General features: G+C 45.8%; 1 protein-coding gene across 16 annotated transcripts in view; it reads left to right on the top strand.

Annotated features, from left to right (window-relative positions):
• DLGAP1 (DLG associated protein 1) overlaps nt 1-17,928 on the top strand; it is a gene marked incomplete at both ends in the record, with an annotated part of 320,951 nt that overhangs the window by 250,055 nt on the left and 52,968 nt on the right. For 13 of the 16 annotated variants that reach the window (XM_079717234.1, XM_079717233.1, XM_079717235.1 and 10 more), the window contains one exon: nt 13,941-14,317. In XM_079717234.1, coding sequence (XP_079573360.1) covers nt 13,941-14,317 — 377 coding nt within the window. The remainder of the gene's footprint in view (nt 1-13,940; nt 14,318-17,928) is intronic. The other 3 variants (XM_079717225.1, XM_079717231.1, XM_079717232.1) reach the window with 1 other exon arrangement.

The following is a 17,928-nucleotide window of genomic DNA, read 5'->3' on the forward strand; positions in this document are numbered from 1 at the left end:
CATGGAGCCTGTCCGTTATCTCTTGGATTGGAAATGTGGGATAAAAACTTGTGATCTGAAAATGATTTTCCAGCTGTGTCCTGGGTAGAGCTTTAATGAATGAGGAATGCCCTTAGGAATCAACTTTTAGGTGAGTGTCCTGGGCTGCATCAAATTAGCGCAGCAGCCAGCCTGGACCTAGCGTGGAACCACCCTCCTGTCAGTACAAAGTACGGTGGGCCAAGGAGAAGAATGTTACTTTTATCTCTTTGGCTGTGAAGTCAGATCATAGCTTTAGGGTACAGGATGAGAACGGGGAAGAGCATGGAAGGGATGGCTCAAAACACACACACACACAACACGCACACACACAAGCACACAACCTGGCAGATATGAAGTGTTTATTTCCAAGCGTTTATCTTCAGACTAGGCATTCTGTAATTTTTGTAGACAACATTCCACAGTGGGAAGGGGCCAGTTAAAAGCCCCTACAAGTACCCCTGTTACCATTATAACAAAAACCAACAAAGGTGTTTCTGCCAATGGTGTGTGAAACACAGTGACAAACCAATGAACACCCAGAACTCACATGGTCAAGGAAAGAGAGACAATGTCAGAAGTATTATCGAATTTGAAATCGGATTCCTCTTTTCCTTAAAGATGTAGAAACCTTGCCCACCCACCAGGCCAAGCCCACCACCACCCAGTCACTACCCATCCCCCATTCTCCTCCTGGGCCAGGCTGGGACAGAGCTCCGTCCAGGACCAGAGATGCCCTGGAGGAGGAGGCCCCTGGCGGGAGCTCTGATACACCCAGGCACCTGAAGGAGTGGGTGGCCACCATCCTTCAGCGCTCTGAAAGCCATAGGCCAAAACCTGCCCTTGCAACTACTTGCAGAGTGACTGTTTCACCTTTTCCGGCAGACAGACAGGTTAGAGTACCCAGGCCCCCCAGGGTGTGTCATGCAAGTCAGCTTTCTACAATCCAAAAAGTTCTGAATTCCAAGCACGTTTGACCAAGAGATTCAGAAAAAGGCTTTTGGACATTGCTCTCATGAGGGTTCAAAGGAGAATCTTAATGACAGATTATTAAGCAGCTCTTTAAAAGAAGAGAACGGAGGCTTAGATGAGAAGAACCCAGGTTCCAGTCGGACCCCACTCTGCAGAAGGTGGGCAACGCAAACTCTCTTGCCTCCAGTCACTTGTGGAGTTGGGATTATAGGTCCAGGTACCTGGCTCCCAGGAAACACAGTGAATGAGGATGCTGGTGGGCAGTAGCTAGAGTAAACTGATAGATTTTAGTGCTGGCCTCACCAGTTTGCTGGGATTTTTAAAAACATTTTATTGGAGTAGAGTTGATTTACAATGTTGTGTTAGTTTTAGGTGTACAGCAGAGTGAATTAGTTATACATATGTTCATTCTTTTCAGATTCTTTTCCCTATAGGTTATCACAGAATATTGAGTAGAGTTCCCTGTGCTATACAGTAGGCCCTTGTTGGTTACCTATCTTATGTATATAGTAGTGTGGGTATGTTCATCTCAAACTCCTGATTCATCCCTCCCCACCACGTTTCCCCTTTGGTAACCTTAAGTTTGTTTTCGATAACTGTAAGTCTGTTTCTGTTTTGTAAATAAGTTCATTTGTGTCATTTTTGAAAAATTAGATTCCACAGGGAATTCCCTGGTGGTCCAGAGGTTAAGACTCCGTGCTTTCACTGCTGTGGGCCCGGGTTCAATCCCTGGTCAGGGAACTAAGATCTCACCAGCCACGTGGCATGGCCAAAAAAAAAAAAAAAAAAAACAGATTCCACATATAAGTGATATCACATGATATTTGTCTTTCTCTGGCTTATTTCACTCAGTATGACAATCTCTAGGTCCAGCCATGTTGCTGCAAATGGCATTATTTCATTCTTTTTTATGGCTGAGTAATATTCCATAACATATACATACCACATCTTCTTTATCCATTCCTCTGTTGATGGACATTTAGGTTGCTTCATGTCTTGGCTACTATAAATAGTGTTGCAATGAACATTGGGGTGCATGTGTCTTTTTTTTTTATGGTTTTCTCTGGATATATGCCCAGGAGTGGGATTGCTGGGTGATATGGTAGTTCTATTTTTAGTTTCTTCAGGAAACTCCATACTGTTCTCCATAGCGGTTGTACTAATTTACATTCCCACCAACAGTGTAGGAGGGTTCCTTGATATTTTTATTTAATTCTGGCAAATGACCAAAACCCAACTGTACAGTGGAATTGTGAATGCAGTCTGAAGTGGCCCTTTATGAACCCATGGTAGAGGCTGATGGTGTTTGCTGTGTGGTGCAGACAGAAGACTGGGGGGCCCCAGCCAAGTTCTTCTCTGAACCTGTGTCCTCATCTGTCAGTGACACAGTTGGATAATGAGGTGTCATTTTGAAGCACTGATCCTGTCATCTGAGAGTCAGTAAGGGGCTGGTGTCCTTTCTGGGCCCAGCGGGCTGGTAGACGGTATTCCACAGCTTAACCCACAAAGTCTGTCCTGTTTTTCCTTTGAGGAGGGGAATTTCAGGGAGGAAAGCGGAAAGAAGTCAGACGAATAATTAACTGCCTCACTGCACAGATCAGGCCCCCCTACATGCCTTGCTCTCCAGACACAGGTAATTATTTCTCATCGCCCTCCAACTGACAGGAAGACATGCTGGATACATTTTCTTTCTTCTTTGCTTCTTCATATATCCTGTTTCCCCCAGTTTGTCTGATGCAAAAGCTTCTGCTCCAGGTGGAGCCAGCCGGCCAAGCCCTCTGTCCACAGGGCAGCAGCATCAGGCTGCTTTGACACAAGGTCTGCCTTCTCTCCGAAGCCCAGGGTGTTGGCCAGAGAGCAGAGGCTCCTGATCGATCCAGCCAGAGGTTTCAGTGAGGACTCATCCCGATGGACCATCATGAGACATGACCTCACCGGGTGTGGACTCAGCACCCTCACTCTGCATGGCCAGCTCACCGTTTCAAGGGAGACCAGTGGGCAGTGTGTGCCCGAGACCCTGCTCTCACCTGGAGCCAGTCAGCGACTCCATCTGGCCTCAGAGCTCAGTACCCCCTGAGGTCCGCTGTGTGCCCCACGGCGGAGAGTCCTGCTGGGCTGTGTGATTGCATTCCAGGTTTCCCTTGCTTTCCAGGTCCATGGTACAGGTGTCATGAAATGAGACCAGGAATAAGAAGTCAAAGAATAATAAGGAGTGGAAGGAACTGAGGAGAAAAGGCAGCTGCTCTGGGGAAAGGGCAGTGAGCATCACAGACCCACATGGATAAAGCCCAGCAGAGAGGGTGGAGGAAGTTAGGTGGATAATCCATAGAACTAACTGCTTCCAGCTGATACGAGGTGGGCCTTTCATATTGTAGCTCCATGTCAAAAGCTGGCCAATCACAGCTGCATTTGGCAAGCACATGACCAAGGCCAAACAGAAGTGGGCATCAGTGATGGGAGATTTTGTTGCAACATCCAAGGCCACAGAGACGGGCTTTGCTGAGTATTCATTTTCTTTCTACCCTGGTGACCGTGCTTTCCTAATCATTAGTCCCTTTTTCTGCTTCTCCAGGAAATCCCTTCTCATCCCTGTTCCTTCCTTCACGTAACAAGTATTTACCACCATACGACTTCGTGCCACGAATGGTCTAAGTACTGTAGTCGTCATGAATACAATGGACAACAATGCCTGACCTTGTGATTCTTACATCCTTAACTAATTCCTTTCTCTCAGTTTGGTCAGGAAAAAATAAAAAATTTCACCTAACAGGGAATAGAGGCAAGTATTGCTAAGAAGTGACATCTAACAAGAAATGAAAGCTAGCTGATGAGAAGCTTAAAAGCAAAATGTCCTTCCCCACTCCTGGCACCATCCCTACCTCAGGTATCCCAGGCCTGTTATCTTCCAACAAGACCCAGTCTGCCCGAACCTGAGGAGGTGGGACCAGCTGCCCAAACAGGAAACCTTATTTCATTCTGTAACCCTGACCTTGGGTCCTGAATCTTCCCCTCCTGTAAACAGTCCATTCAACCCAGGAAGACCTGCTGACTTGGCTGGGACAAATTCTGAAAAATTCACATGATGTTACAAACATTAAAAAAGAAAAAAAAAATCCCTAGATCCTAGAGGAAGTGGTATATCTGATTCAATCGTTAGAAATTGCTTCATAAAGTCATGGAACAAATGGAAATTTAATCCTAACAGATGACACTGCCAGGGCAGTCACTTGTGTGCGTGGATGACTCAGTAGCATCTGTTGGAGAGGCTGGGAAAATGAGCCATGAAATCCTGAAGGCATTCCCTGCTGGAAGCAACAGCCCCGCCTCGCAAATTAGTAAGCCAGGCGTTCTGAACATCCTGCTGTGAACCTTTGTGCCTAGTTCTATGAAGGTTATGACTCACCTGAGCTACCGGTCAAATGATTCTTACTCAGAGCCCTCAGTTTTTAATCTTTACTATTAAATGATCAAGGCAACAACCAGCCGAATGTCTGTCTACTTTCAAGATGTTCCTTTGAAATGACTGATTTTAGGCAACAACTGGTTTTACATAGGGTAACCCCCAAATTCTCATATTAACTGGTTGCCAAGCTTCATTAAAGGGTCACATTAGAGGCTTTAGACCTCCGTCCCTGGACCTGGGCCTTCTAAATGACTTTCCTCCAAACAGCACTTAACTCTCTTTAATTTAGTTAATTAATGGAACTTTTTGAAGAGAACGGTTACTTTGATCTAAACCCCTTTCTTGGTTTCTGGTTAACATTTCCAGAGAGGGACAAAGAGGGATGCCCTCACGCCTGGCAGCAGCTCACAACTGCAGTCCTTCCTCTAAATCAGAGACCATGGAGAGCGGGAGAAGCCCTGAGAGGAAGAAGGCTGGTTAAAACTACTGCCCTTGGCATTTTCGTGGGTGTTTGCCCCAGACAGAGATAGAAGAGCTAGGGTGGGGCTGCAAAGCACGCTCTCTGGGAAGCTGGGCCTGCGGTTTGGAAATCCTCAGTCATCCTTGCAAATGAACTAACTGGAAACAAGCGATGGGAATGAGAAATGCTTCTACCTGCAAGCTTCCTGCAAACAAGCGACAAATTCAGATAAAGATGGAAAATGCAAGTCCCACCCACCAGGAATCCTCAGTTTCCTGGCTATTCATCCTCACTGCCATCCACCTAACCAAATGGCCACAGCAGCTTTTGCTTTTCAGCTTGCCAAGGAAACAAAAACTGTGGCCCTAGCGGCTGCTTTGAAAAAAAAAAAGGGTCAGCAACCTCAACCCAGAGATCTTACCCTGCAGCACGGGTAAAATTTTTGTTGAGGTGATAAATTAAAAAGCAAGACTTCTGACTCTTGACTTCCACTCTGCGTTTTTTGGGCAAACGCAGCCCGGACGTCCCGCGTCCCAGCGTGACTTACCTGGGAGCCGAGCCTCGGACTGAAGTTGTACCTTGAAAGGTACATCGGTGATGTTCCGAGCTTGGTCACCAGGGGGCGCTCGAGAGCCGGGCTGCCGCAGCAATACTTTGTTTTCTCAGACTTGGAGTGGCGAAGGGGGAGGGCGGGGGGGGGAGGGGGAGGGGTGGCGAGGGAGATGCAGCTGGCTTTCAAAAAATCCTTTTGTTCTCTGAAATCCTGCCGCTTGCCGTTTTAGAAGGCAAAGGTTGCCACGTTACCTGTTGCCAGGGTCCTGAGAGTGCTTGGGGAAAATGTGGGCGACAAAGGTAGCGCACAAAGTCCTGGGCTCGGTGGCCTTCCAGCCCTTTGGCCGGGCTTGGCGCTGACATTTGGAGAGCAGCTGCCGCGATCGCCGAGCATTGTTTGGTTGTAGTTCTAACAGAGGAGTGGCTGCGTCTTACATCATTTCCAGGCATGAAGTGCCTGGGGCTTTTTTTTTTTTTTTTAGTGACTAATTTTCGGATCCCTCCCTCCCTGGAGTTTGGGACAGAACATGCACTGTGCACGACAGCCTCACCTCAGGAAGCCCAAGTTTTGTAGCAACTTGTTAAAATAACTAGGGTGCCTCAAAAGGAAAAAAAAAAAAAAGCTATGCTTCTGAAACAAACCTTTCCATTCTTCCTTCTGAGAACAATGTTGTGTTTGATTAGCCATGGAGGCTGCTCCCTGAAAGATCTGCTCTCCCCACCAGGGCCGGGCTGCTATCGGCTGAATAGATCTCTGAGCCAGACAAGCCTGGGCTCCGGGCATTTGTCTGGCATTAGGAAGCGTCTGGAATACTAGTAACTACCAACTGGCGAGCCTGATGACTACAGGAGTTCTTAACACCACCCTTCCCTCTCTGTCCACATCCCTCTCCGCCCCCCTCCACCCGTACACAAGCCTGCTTTTCTCTACTTCGAGGGAGGAAAGGTTAGCTCCTTTCTGTGGTTTCCGTGGCGGATGGCTCTGGTGGTAATCAGTCCCATAGCCACGTACCTGGAGCCAAAACTAACCAGGACAGAGGCCAGCAGAAGCCCTGCGCCCCGTCCCCGCAGCCCTCTGATCACCACCGCCTCACCATGGGGCCAGCAGGCTGCGGACGCTGACCACCACACTTTGGGTGGCCTGTAGATGTTAAGCTGTAAATATTTTGAAACAAGGGGGCGATTTTTCCATGTGTATTTTGTTTCGTGGAGTTTCTCTCCTCTTGCAAAATTTTTCAAGTTGCAGCTGGGCACCCCTTGCTGACCACTCCAAATGCATTCATCCTCCAGACCTTTGCACTCCTAGCTCAGTCCTCTGGGTCAAAGGACTCCCAGAGGACTGAGCTAGGGGCAGTTTCCTGGAATTCCTCGTGGAGAGCGTTATCTTCTACTGGACGCGGTGTTTCAGGGAAGGCTTACTAGGCGGATGAATACAGGCAGTTTGGCTGAACAGAAGAAGTGGGATTGGAAGCCCTGTGAACATCTAGGAGCAGCATGACTTCGAGAAGTGTTACCTACCCTGAGCCTCAGTCTTACCATCAAACAAATGGGTTTAGTGAGATCTATCTGGGTCGTGAGACCATGTCTATTAAATTATTTTTTTAATTAATTTATTTATTTGTGGCTGCGTTGGGTCTTCGCTGCTGCTCTCGGGCTTTCTCTAGTTGCGGCCAGCAGGGGCTACTCTTCGTTGCAGTGCACGGGCTTCTCATTGCAGTGGCTTCTCTTGTTGCGGAGCATGGACTCTAGGTGTGAGGGCTTCAGTAGTTGTTGCAGCGGGCTTAGTAGTTGTGGCTCACGGGCTCTAGAGCACAGGCTCAGTAGTTGTGGTGCACGGGCTTAGTTGCTCCGCGGCATGTGGGATCTTCCCGGACCAGGGATCGAACCCGTGTCCCCTGAATTTGCAGGTGGATTCTTAACCACTGGGCCACCAGGGGAAGTCTTGTCTATTAAATTCTTAGCACAGCGTGTGTTACGGAGGAAAGATGGACCCTCCGGTGATTCAGTTGATCTAAGGGCAGGTGAAGTGTGTGGACTCATTCTCCATCTCATCAACTTTGTTTTCACCTGGGTTTGTGCTTTTATCATGTGAAGGACTCCAGCTAGATCACAGATTTGTCTGGCGTTTGGTGGGGCAGTCCAGACTGGGGAGCATGTCACCCCGGGGAGGATGATCTCCACCGTTGATTGTAAATTCAGCACTTCTGGGCCTTCTTGCCCGGAAGTAGCAGCAGCAAACTTCTCGATTAAGAGTTTTGTCTTCATCGGTGCCAATATGTGCTCCCAGGATGCCAGAACATTCCTCACTGCTACCAACAGCCTGCTGGTAACTCTCCCTGGCCTCCTCTCTTAGCATCCTTGTCAATGGGTCCCTACTTCTCAGACAGAGAGCTCACTCCCCAGCGAAGGCCCCATATTCCATCCTTGGACGACCGACTCCTAGAAAAATTCTTTATGCCTCTCTGAGCTTTTCCTTTTGTGGTTTCCCTGTGGGCCTCATACGGCCTGAGTCTATGCCATCCTTTACACAATAGCCTTCGAAATAATGGGAAACCCCTCCGTCTACCTTCTCTTGCAAACGAAACACCCTCTCTCCTTAAACCATTCCTTATAAGACATGGTTTTCCTCTCCTCAGAGAACCCTGTGATTTCCCCTTAAAGGGAGAGCAGGAAGGCAGCAAGGCAATCCTTCTCATTCTAGATATCACATATCTATGCAGACACACCTTCATAGACATAGACAACTTACCTGACGTTAAAACCACAAGTCTACTCTTCCCGTCCTGTATTTGTGCAGTCCTGCCTTTATGTCCCAAGTTTAGGTCCTCCCACATTTCTTTCCTTTGGCCTCTCCACATCGTTTTGCTTTCTAAAGTAGCCTGTAGTTTCAAGTTACCTCTCGAGTCTCTCAATCTCACGTGCAATACCACTGCCCTGTCCCCTGGATTTGCGAACGTTCCAAAATCAGTGCTTCTCAAACTATCTCTGGTGATGGACAGTTTGTTTGCTTATTGGATGTCCAATCTGTTGCAGGTCAGATTTTGGTAAAACGCAATTAAAATGAATTACTAGAAGAAAGAAATTTAAAAAAACAAAAACATGCAAAAAACAAGCCGTCATCATTCTAATGGATTCAACTGACAGAATCTCTGTAGAATTGCTATAAAGTTTCTAAACGCTTCCTCTGGATGTTTTCATGACCTATCTCACGGTGCACTCATCAGATACTTTGTGAATCCAAACCTGTCCGTGGATTACACTTTGAATAGCACCGGGTCTGTGTGGTAGGTGTGCTGGAAATGCTTAACAACCAGCTCTCTGGGGGGGGAATACCTACTGAGTCACAGCACTTGCCAATTTCCGTGGTGTAAACACTCAAACCAAGGTCAGTTTCAAGCTAGCAAGGAAATGTCACTGAACACAGACTTGGGGAGGGGTTTGCACAGTTGAATCTAGCAAGCTGATAAGAGCCAGCTCCAGCGCCCCACTGTTAGCCCCATTCCATTTTTTAAATCTCTTTTCCAATAAAGCACTTCCTTTTGAGGGCGTGTTAACCTCCTGTTCAGCGGGACCAAATCACTCAAATCAGGAGACCTTTGTCCTCGATAGAAACTAGACCGTGGTTCCAGGCAGCCCTTCTCTCTCTGGTGGTCTGGACTCAGCAAGAGCAGACCATCTGATACGACTCACTGCAAATCCAAAATTGCTCTGACTAGTAAAAGCAGATCAAATCACAGCCTGCTTTGTGGTTAAGAACGAGGAAGGACAACTTGTTTACACCTACAAAGTCAGCCATGTACTTGTATATTTTGGAATTCTTCTGTTGATCTTTTGTGTTTTTATTTGAAGTTCCTTATGGGCTTGTTCTCGTATCTGAAAGCGTTTCTAACATTCAGCAACCAGGAACTGCTAAATAATTCCTCAACATAGCTTTAGAGTATGTGACCCATTAGCTCAGCCAGTAAGTCCATATGAATAAGAAGAAATAAAAAGTAGGTTTGCTCCTACATCTGTTTTGTGTCCAGCTGACATACATAGCATAACCAGAATGAAAAGAGAGTCCAGGTAGTTTTCCAGAAATCCTTCACCACTCCAGACAAAAATAATCCCTGGCTCTGGTCTTTCTGAGACTTACAACAGCATTATCTTTCTATGCAAATGGAGAAAATATTGAAGAATCAGCTACAAACTGAAATAGGGTAGGACTTTGTTCTCATTTGTTTTTCTCCATAAGTTCTTCTTTTAAAAAAAAATTTCTTAACTCAAATGTAAAAACCGATCTCTGGTCTCTTGATGCATTACCCTACTATGTGAATGAAAATAATGACAGTGAAATCTGGAAACCTGCTCCTGCTGACTCTTCTTGTAAATGGATAGGAGACTTTTCAGCCAACTTTGCGCTGGGATAGCACATCACCAGGACCCAAAGAAGGAGAAAAAAAATCAATGTATCTGATATGAACAAATAAACCTATCTGACAAAGGAAAGCGGTAATAATGATTAAACCAACAGCATCATTTCTTTTTCAAGTTCCCCTTGAGTAAAAGTAGCACTTGCATTTTTTAATCAGTGGTTTTGAGAATGTTCCTCTTAAACAATGAAGTGTTTCCCTTACTGCATGTAAGCCCCTCATTTTTTGTTTCTGTCTTGACCAGACAAGACTTATTAACTTGTGTTTCACCGTCCTTGGGCCCCACTCTACCACACGCCTCCTGGTGCTCAGACCTCAGTGTATTCTAAATCATTCGTGGTGCTGAATCACGAGAGTAGAATTTTAAAAACAAAACGACAACAACAACAAAGACAGAAGAGAAGTGTTTAGGGCTTAGCCTGCAAAACTAAGAAAGCGTGATGCTCGGAAAAATTGGGGGATTTAGCTGTCTGAGTTTTTGGAGCAGCCTCAAATGCACAAGAACTGGGGCATGAGGAGGAAGGGAATTGCGAGAAGTGTGAGTCGTGTGTTGGGTCTCCTTTCTTCGCCCTCAAAGTGCAATCTTAAAGATTTGAATTCCTTTGAAATTCCTATTTGATGACTGACAGGTGGTGCTTCTTTGACTCCGATGGCCCTGGCAGAATTGTGCCAAGCTCTAAACACCAGTAAAATCTCATAGTAAAGCCCCTGGGATGTAACCCCGTGGCGGATGGTCCCCTAATTCAGAGCGAGCCAATCTCAAATTCTTACCTCCTTTGGGCATTGGGGCTGGGCCAGCCTGTTGAGGAAGCCACGTCCCCGGGGTCTTCCCTGTCCAGTCTAACCCTAATGGATGCCTAGCATTGCTGCTGCTGTCCTGAAAGTCCCCAGCAATCCAAGTTCCCAGAATTATCCCTATTGATATCGAAGAGGAAATGATAACAGCCACCAGATGGCGCCAAATTGCATTTGGCCCCGGGGGTGCGTAGCCAACCCCAACATCACACTGGGAATAATGTGATACCCCCACCCCCTAATCATAGGTACCACATCGTGCTGTAAATCACAGCAAATGATACGATACTGTATTTGGCCGCGTTGTCTGGTTTTGATTATCCACACCCAAGAAGGAAATTGTGGGTAGCTAACGAGCAGTAAACAATCCAAAGGATCAGACATTTGATGTTGGAAAGTGGCACTTCATTTCTTTGGAATATAGGTGGGCTGAATGTCCTGAGAACCCATTTCGAACAAAATACAGTAAGTCCCCTACATAGGAACGAGTTCTGTTCTGAGAGCGCATTCATAAGTCCAATTGTTCATAAGTCCAACAAAGTTAGCCTAGGTACCCAACTAACACAATCGGCTACGTAGTACTGTACTGTAATAGGGTTATAATACTTTTCACACAAATAATACACACACAAAAAAAAAACAACAAAAAATAAAGAAAACGGGGCTTCCCTGGTGGCGCAGTGGCTGAGAATCTGCCTGCTAATGCAGGGGACACAGGTTCGAGCCCTGGTCTGGGAGGATCCCACATGCTGCGGAGCAACTAGGCCCGTGAGCCACAACTCCAGCCTGCGTGTCTGGAGCCTGTGCTCCGCAACAAGAGAGGCCACGATAGTGAGAGGCCCGCGCACCGCGATGAAGAGTGGCCCCCCGCTTGCCACAACTAGAGAAAGCCCTCGCACAGAAACGAAGACCCAACACAGCAAAAATAAATAAATTAATTAATAAACTCCTACCCCCAACATAAAAAAATAAAAAATAAATAAAGAAAACATTTTTATTCTTACAGTACAGTACCTTGAAAAGTACAGTAGTACAGCACAACAGCTGGCACGGGCACATCTTTGAAAGTTCGCAATGTAGGGGACTTACTGTAATGAGTTCACATTGTAGAAGTCATAAAATGATCTAGTTTCTTAGATTCGAATAGATAGATTGATTCTGTCCTAATGATGGTCCCTCCCCGGCCCACCCACTCTGGTCTGCAGCTGAGTAACTGACACCGAGCATTATCCCCTTCAAATTTCCTGGGAAGCAGAAAGTAGCTCCTCAGTGGTTACAGTGCATGAAACTCAATCAAGTGAGGGGAAACATCAACCATGCACGTGTCTGCATCCCTTGGCTTCCCTGTGGCTGGTGGGATAACCTGAGCCCGGGCTGGTCCTGCTCCAGCTCTGCCTCCGCCAGCTCTGTGAGCCTCCCTCTGCTGGTTCCAGGCTCGTTAGCTAAAAGCTGCGGAGTTTGGAGTGTGTACTGCTGAGCTCTGTTCATATTTAAAGATGTGTGATTCACGCACAGCTGAGATGGAAGGTTTTCCTGGGGGAGAAATGATGTGTGATTCACGCACAGCTGAGATGGAAGGTTTTCCTGGGGGAGACTCTGCCAGTCCCAGGTAACCGAGAGGAGGCTACATTTCTATTATTCAGGTTACCCTCACCTCCAGAGCACATGTGATACTGTAATGTGACATCTGTGCGTTTCTTTTCCTTCAACTCTTGGGCAAGCCCTGGCAAGTAGCCAAACATTTCTGTCCCCATCTTTTATGGTTAAGGAAATTACACCAAATCACAGAGCAGTGGAACAGCAGGGCAGAGAAATGCGATCCTTCTGTTCATTGTTTGTTATAGGATGCTTTTTTTGAGTGACCTCAGGAAACACCCTGAATATCGAAGTGAGTATTTCATTCAGCGAGATGGCCTGAGTGACAACTAGAACCATGGGTAACTAGCTAGCATTGTGTGGTCAGGACTAGCCGATTTGGTGTTAACAACAGTCCCAAAAGGAAAGGCTGAGGGTGGGGCTGGGAATGAGGTGGGGGAGAAAGTGATGGAAGCACAATAGTTTGAACCATTTTTTAAGGGGACTCAACGAAAGTCTTTAGAAAGCTGGTTAAGGAATCATTCTTTACCAGGGGGCGGGTCCCACGTGGAAACTTCATTCTTTTCAATCTGTGTTTTCCTGCATCGTGCTCCACAAATGTGGAATGCTGAGAAGCAGTGTGTACAGCTTCTTCAAGACCCTGGGTTTATCCTCAGATGTTTGAAGAGAGGGGCTGCAGGCTGCTCCAGTGGGAACCTCCAAAAGGGGCGCCTCAGAACCTTGGGCTGATCACGTTGCCCTGAAGGACAGCGCTTTGGGGAGTGGGTTCCTACAGGCCACACGCAGGCTGATCTCCCAACTAGCGGGTACATTTATTTAGGAGACGTGTGTGTGGTGTCCTCCCTCTCAGAGGACGGATCTGCTCGGAAACAGCAACACAATTCAGAACTAAAGTTTATAGAGTGAGCACATACCCAGAAAAAGGAAGGAAGGAAGGAAAGAGGGAGGGAGGGAGGAAGAGAAAGAAAGAAAAAGAAAAGGAGGGAGGAGAAACAGAATGAAGATAAAAGCAAGGTGCAAGAAGTTAAGACAGTGGGTTGAGCTCAGCCCCCCACCTGGCGCCCTGCTCCCGCCCCCCTCCCCTCCCCCTCCCCCTCCCCTCCCCTCCCTCCCCCTCCCCTCCCCCTCCCCTCCCCTCCCCTCCCCCTCCCCTCCCCCTCCCCTCCCCTCCCCTCCCCCTCCCCTCCCCCTCCCCTCCCCCTCCCCCATAGGCACTTTGCCCTGTTCTTAGGATTAGAACACACAGGCTCACAACCTCTTTGCTTTCTTCTTTTTTTCAATGTTCTTTATTGACCCCCAGAATCTTCTCCAATGAGTTACTTTGTTCAGCATTAGCTATGGTTAATATTTCCCTGAGAAGGCAAAGATTTCCCAGGTCTTTTCTGTGTTATACATTATCTCTCAGGGTGCCCTGTTGCCCGGGAAGATTTCTACAGATGGCTAGTCCTGCCTGTTTTATGTCAGTTCATATTAATCTCCATTTCAGAAACTTCCATCTCAGAGATCAGTGTTTTTCAGTCTCTTTCCCCCTCAGTCGTATGGGGGTGTCACCTTAGAGGAGGCCCAAATATGCCCCCTAAGCAGGGATCTCACTTAGTCTATCAACAGACCTATTTTCACGTTCAATGTCTTGGTGTGTTTCGTGGGCCCTAATTTCCAATGGATGTCAGTTACAATATTGACAATTAAAACCCATGCAGAAATCAGTGTCTTTGTTTTCGCTGTCTTCCAGTGTCATCTTGCATTACAACATATAAGAAGACACCACCTCCAGTCCCACCCAGAACTACCACGAAACCTTTCATTTCTATCACAGCCCAGAGTAGCACAGAGTCGGCCCAGGACGCCTACATGGATGGACAGGGCCAGCGAGGGGATATTGTCAGCCAGTCTGGACTGAGCAACTCCACAGAGAGCCTGGACAGTATGAAGGCTCTGACAGCCGCCATCGAAGCCGCCAATGCCCAGATCCACGGCCCAGCAAGTCAACACATGGGCAACAATGCTGCCACCATCACCACCACCACCGCCGCCATGGCCACCATCACTGCAGAGGACAGGAAGAAGGACCACTTCAAGAAGAATCGATGCCTGTCCATTGGGATACAGGTAACAGCCTCCCTTTCTGTCCTTTGAAATAGGAGCCCAGGGAGTTCCCTGGTGGTCTAGGGGTTAGGACTCGGCACTTTCACTGTCACGGCCTGGGTTCAATCCCTGGTTAGGGAACTGAGGTCCCACAAGCTAAGTGCCTCAGCCAAAAAAATAAATAAATTTGTTAAAAAAAAATAGGAACCCCAAATGAAGAAATGTACCCCCCCCCTTTTTTTTCCAGAAGATTCAGTATCTTGCCATTTTGGATGATGTAGCTATTGTAGGACCAGACTTTCAAATTACTGGCTCTGGACTCCTGTATGTTGTGAAATGTGATTTTAAAAAATTACGAAGGTGTCTTGTCTAAAGACATTATCAGCATTTTTCCCCCCCAAAATTCCAATCTTTTAAAATTGAAGTATAGTTAATTAGCAGCTTTTATTTTTGTTCTCGAAATTGAATGTGGTGAGACAAGGGGAGGATAATTAAACAAACATGAACACAATCAAACATAAAGTGTCCTCAATTCCTAATGCACATTTTGATTCTCAAAAAAGGAATGGGCATCCAAGAACAACGTGGATGATTGGATGGTGTTACAGTGTGTTCAACGCTATTGAGTAACCATACGAGAACAAAAATGTGAGCCACTTCTCACAGACATGGGAGTGATGGCCAGTGAGACCAAAGGGAAGGAGAGTGTGGAAAGCAATAACTCCCATCACAGCATCATGAGGAAAGAATGTGCACCAGGGTCAGCATAATTGTGGGCTATTTAATCATGCATTTCATTAAAAAGGTAGATACTTCAGCAGGCTTCTCAGTTTAGTTCTCTGTTTTCTGTTGCCCAATGATAACATCAAACTGATTCTTGGTTGTTAGATGGGTTCAGCTTGGCTTACCCTGCTAGAAATTTCCTCCCATCCATGGAGAAGAGCCATTCTTTCCCCCCATTTTTGTTGTGCTGTACCGTTCTGCAGGTGCCCTTTGAATAATAACTTCCTGACGTGGTGGCCCATAAATCTATCCATGCTGAACCAACTCTAAGGCACATCTAAGCACCAGGCGTGGGGTACATTTTCACAACGATGATGGATGTTCACCATCCATTCTGCAGAGTCCACTTTGAAAGGACAATTAAACCTTCTCTGGTAGTCATGAGTCAAATGTTTTTTTATAACCAACAGGTTACCATGGCACGACTTGTCAAGTTTCCTAAAAGAACTTGTAGCATGGGTGCTTGGGACCAGATGACCCATCAGGAGGCCCCGGGCCTGAAGCCAGCCTCCACCCACCCTCACCCCAACCCCAGTCCCAGGAGTTAATTCCCTCCCACCGCCCAGAGGATTTCAAGGGGTGGGGAAGAGCAGAGGCCGGTCTTCTGTGTCCCAGGCAAATTATTTAATCTTCCTGAGACTGTTTTCTCATCGAGCCCACGTAGGATTATTTGAAGGAGGGAGTTTACAAAATCCAGCTTCCTGTAAGGCTTTCAGTTTGGGATGATGAAAAAATTCTGGGGCTGGATAGTGCTGATGGTAGCACAGTAATAGGAATGTACTTAATGCCACTGGAACTGTACACTTAAAAAGGGTTAAATAGAGAATTTTATGTCTGTTTCACCATAATTTTTTTAAAATTCCACCTTTCTTATCTGGCACATAATTGGCATCCAGTAATGTTAGTTTTCTTCTACTTCCTTAATGTTTAAATTTTTTTCTTTATTTTACATTATTTATTCAATAGATAATATATTCCTATGGCTCAAAATTCAAAAGCTATAAAAAGACATACAGTGACCAGCCTCTCTCCCCCTGCTATTCAATAGCCAGTCAGTTCTCCTTTCCAGAGAAAATCAATAGAACCAATATTTGCATCTCCCTGCAGGGATATTTTGCACATATTCAAGCACATATATATTTATTCCCCTTTTTACCCAGACAGTAGCAGCATATACCTCACACTAGTCTATATCTTGCCTTTTTCACTTAACAATGTATTTTAAAGGTAATTATCTGTCTTACTGTTCATTTTATTTAAAAGCTTCTATCTACCTTAATCACCTCCCAGGTCTGCTGGTTGGTTAGGTTACTCTCTAAATAATTCTTAGAATAAAGCATTCATATACTATATGACATCCAACTTATATTATTATTATTTTTACCCAGTAAGATGGAACTACTCTGAAATTCACAACTAATGTTGGGGAGAAAGTCTTTGTTTCAGAGACCACCCTGCTTCTTGAATATTTGGATATTTTAGTGAGCTAAAGAATTGTTCTTACTCTTCCTCCAATCATTGTTCACAGCTATAGAAATTATATGAGAGCACTGTGCGCTTTATATGGTTGTCTCATTCGGCCTCTACAGCAGCCCTAGGGCATAGGTGGTGTTATTATCTCTCCCCCGGAAGTGAGAACCCAAGGTCACACATCTTATGTTGACAGAGCCTAGATTGTACCTTGACATCGAATGTGACCACATTATGCTGCTTCTTTATTGGAGAATAATAAGTAAATTTAAATTTAGGATACAAAATAGTCATCAAATTTCATTACACTGTAATCTAATTTAAATCCTAATCCCCAAATATGTGATACTAGGACCTCGGGCTCTTTCTCACAGTTTACCTTTTTAGGGTCAGAGTTTTCAAGCCTTTCCCAACATTTTAAATTTAATGTATATCTAATAGTGAATATTATAATTATTTACTTTACAGCCTGTGTGAACTTAGGCCAATTACTTAATGGTTTCCTCATCTGGAAAATGAGAATAATAATAGTTGCTATTGCATCGGGTACTTTATATGTTATAATAAAAACTGATGGATAGGGACTTCCCTGGTGGCGCAGTGGTAAGAATCTGCCTGTCAATGAAGGGGACACGGGTTCAATCCCTGGTCCGGGAAGATCCCACAAGCCGCGGAGCAAGTAAGCCCGTGCGCCACAACTACTGAGCCCGTGCTCTAGAGCCCATGAGCCACAACTACTGAGTCCACAAGACACAACTACTGAGCCCGCGTGCCACAACTACTGAAGCCCGTGCACCTAGAGCCCGTGCTCTGCAACAAGAAAAGCCACTGCAATGAGAAGCCTGTGCACCACAACGAAGAGTAGCCCCTGCTCGCCGCAACTAGAGAAAGCCCGCGTGCAGCAATGAAGACCCAAATGCAGCCAAAAAATGAATAAATAAAATTAAAAACAAAAAACTGATGGATACAATATATGTAAAGTTCAAAGCATAGTGCCTGGCATATTAAGGGCTCAATAAATATTAGGTTTGTTATTATTAGTATTATCCTCCTTTAAAATTTTGATTAGACAAAAACACTAAAATTATATCATCGGCAGTGGGCTTTCTCAATTTTTTTCAGGACAGAGATTTAATTAACCCTACAACATATTTAAAATTTTTGAATGTCTCTTCATAAATTTAAGTAGATTACCCTACATACTATATGAGAGGTGACATTTGTCAATATTTGGATCTAACTAAGGGGATTAAAGTCAGAGAGATAAATTTACCTGCAACGACTAAAGCTTAAGAAGATGACAACGCTTTGATGCAAATAAGCCGTGAGTTTGGACAGGTGGGGCGAGCCTGGAACAGAGTACAACGTCCTTCATCCTCGGA

The sequence above is a fragment of the Hyperoodon ampullatus genome (genome assembly GCF_949752795.1).
Source record: "Hyperoodon ampullatus genome assembly, chromosome: 13".
Lineage (NCBI taxonomy): Eukaryota > Metazoa > Chordata > Mammalia > Artiodactyla > Ziphiidae > Hyperoodon > Hyperoodon ampullatus.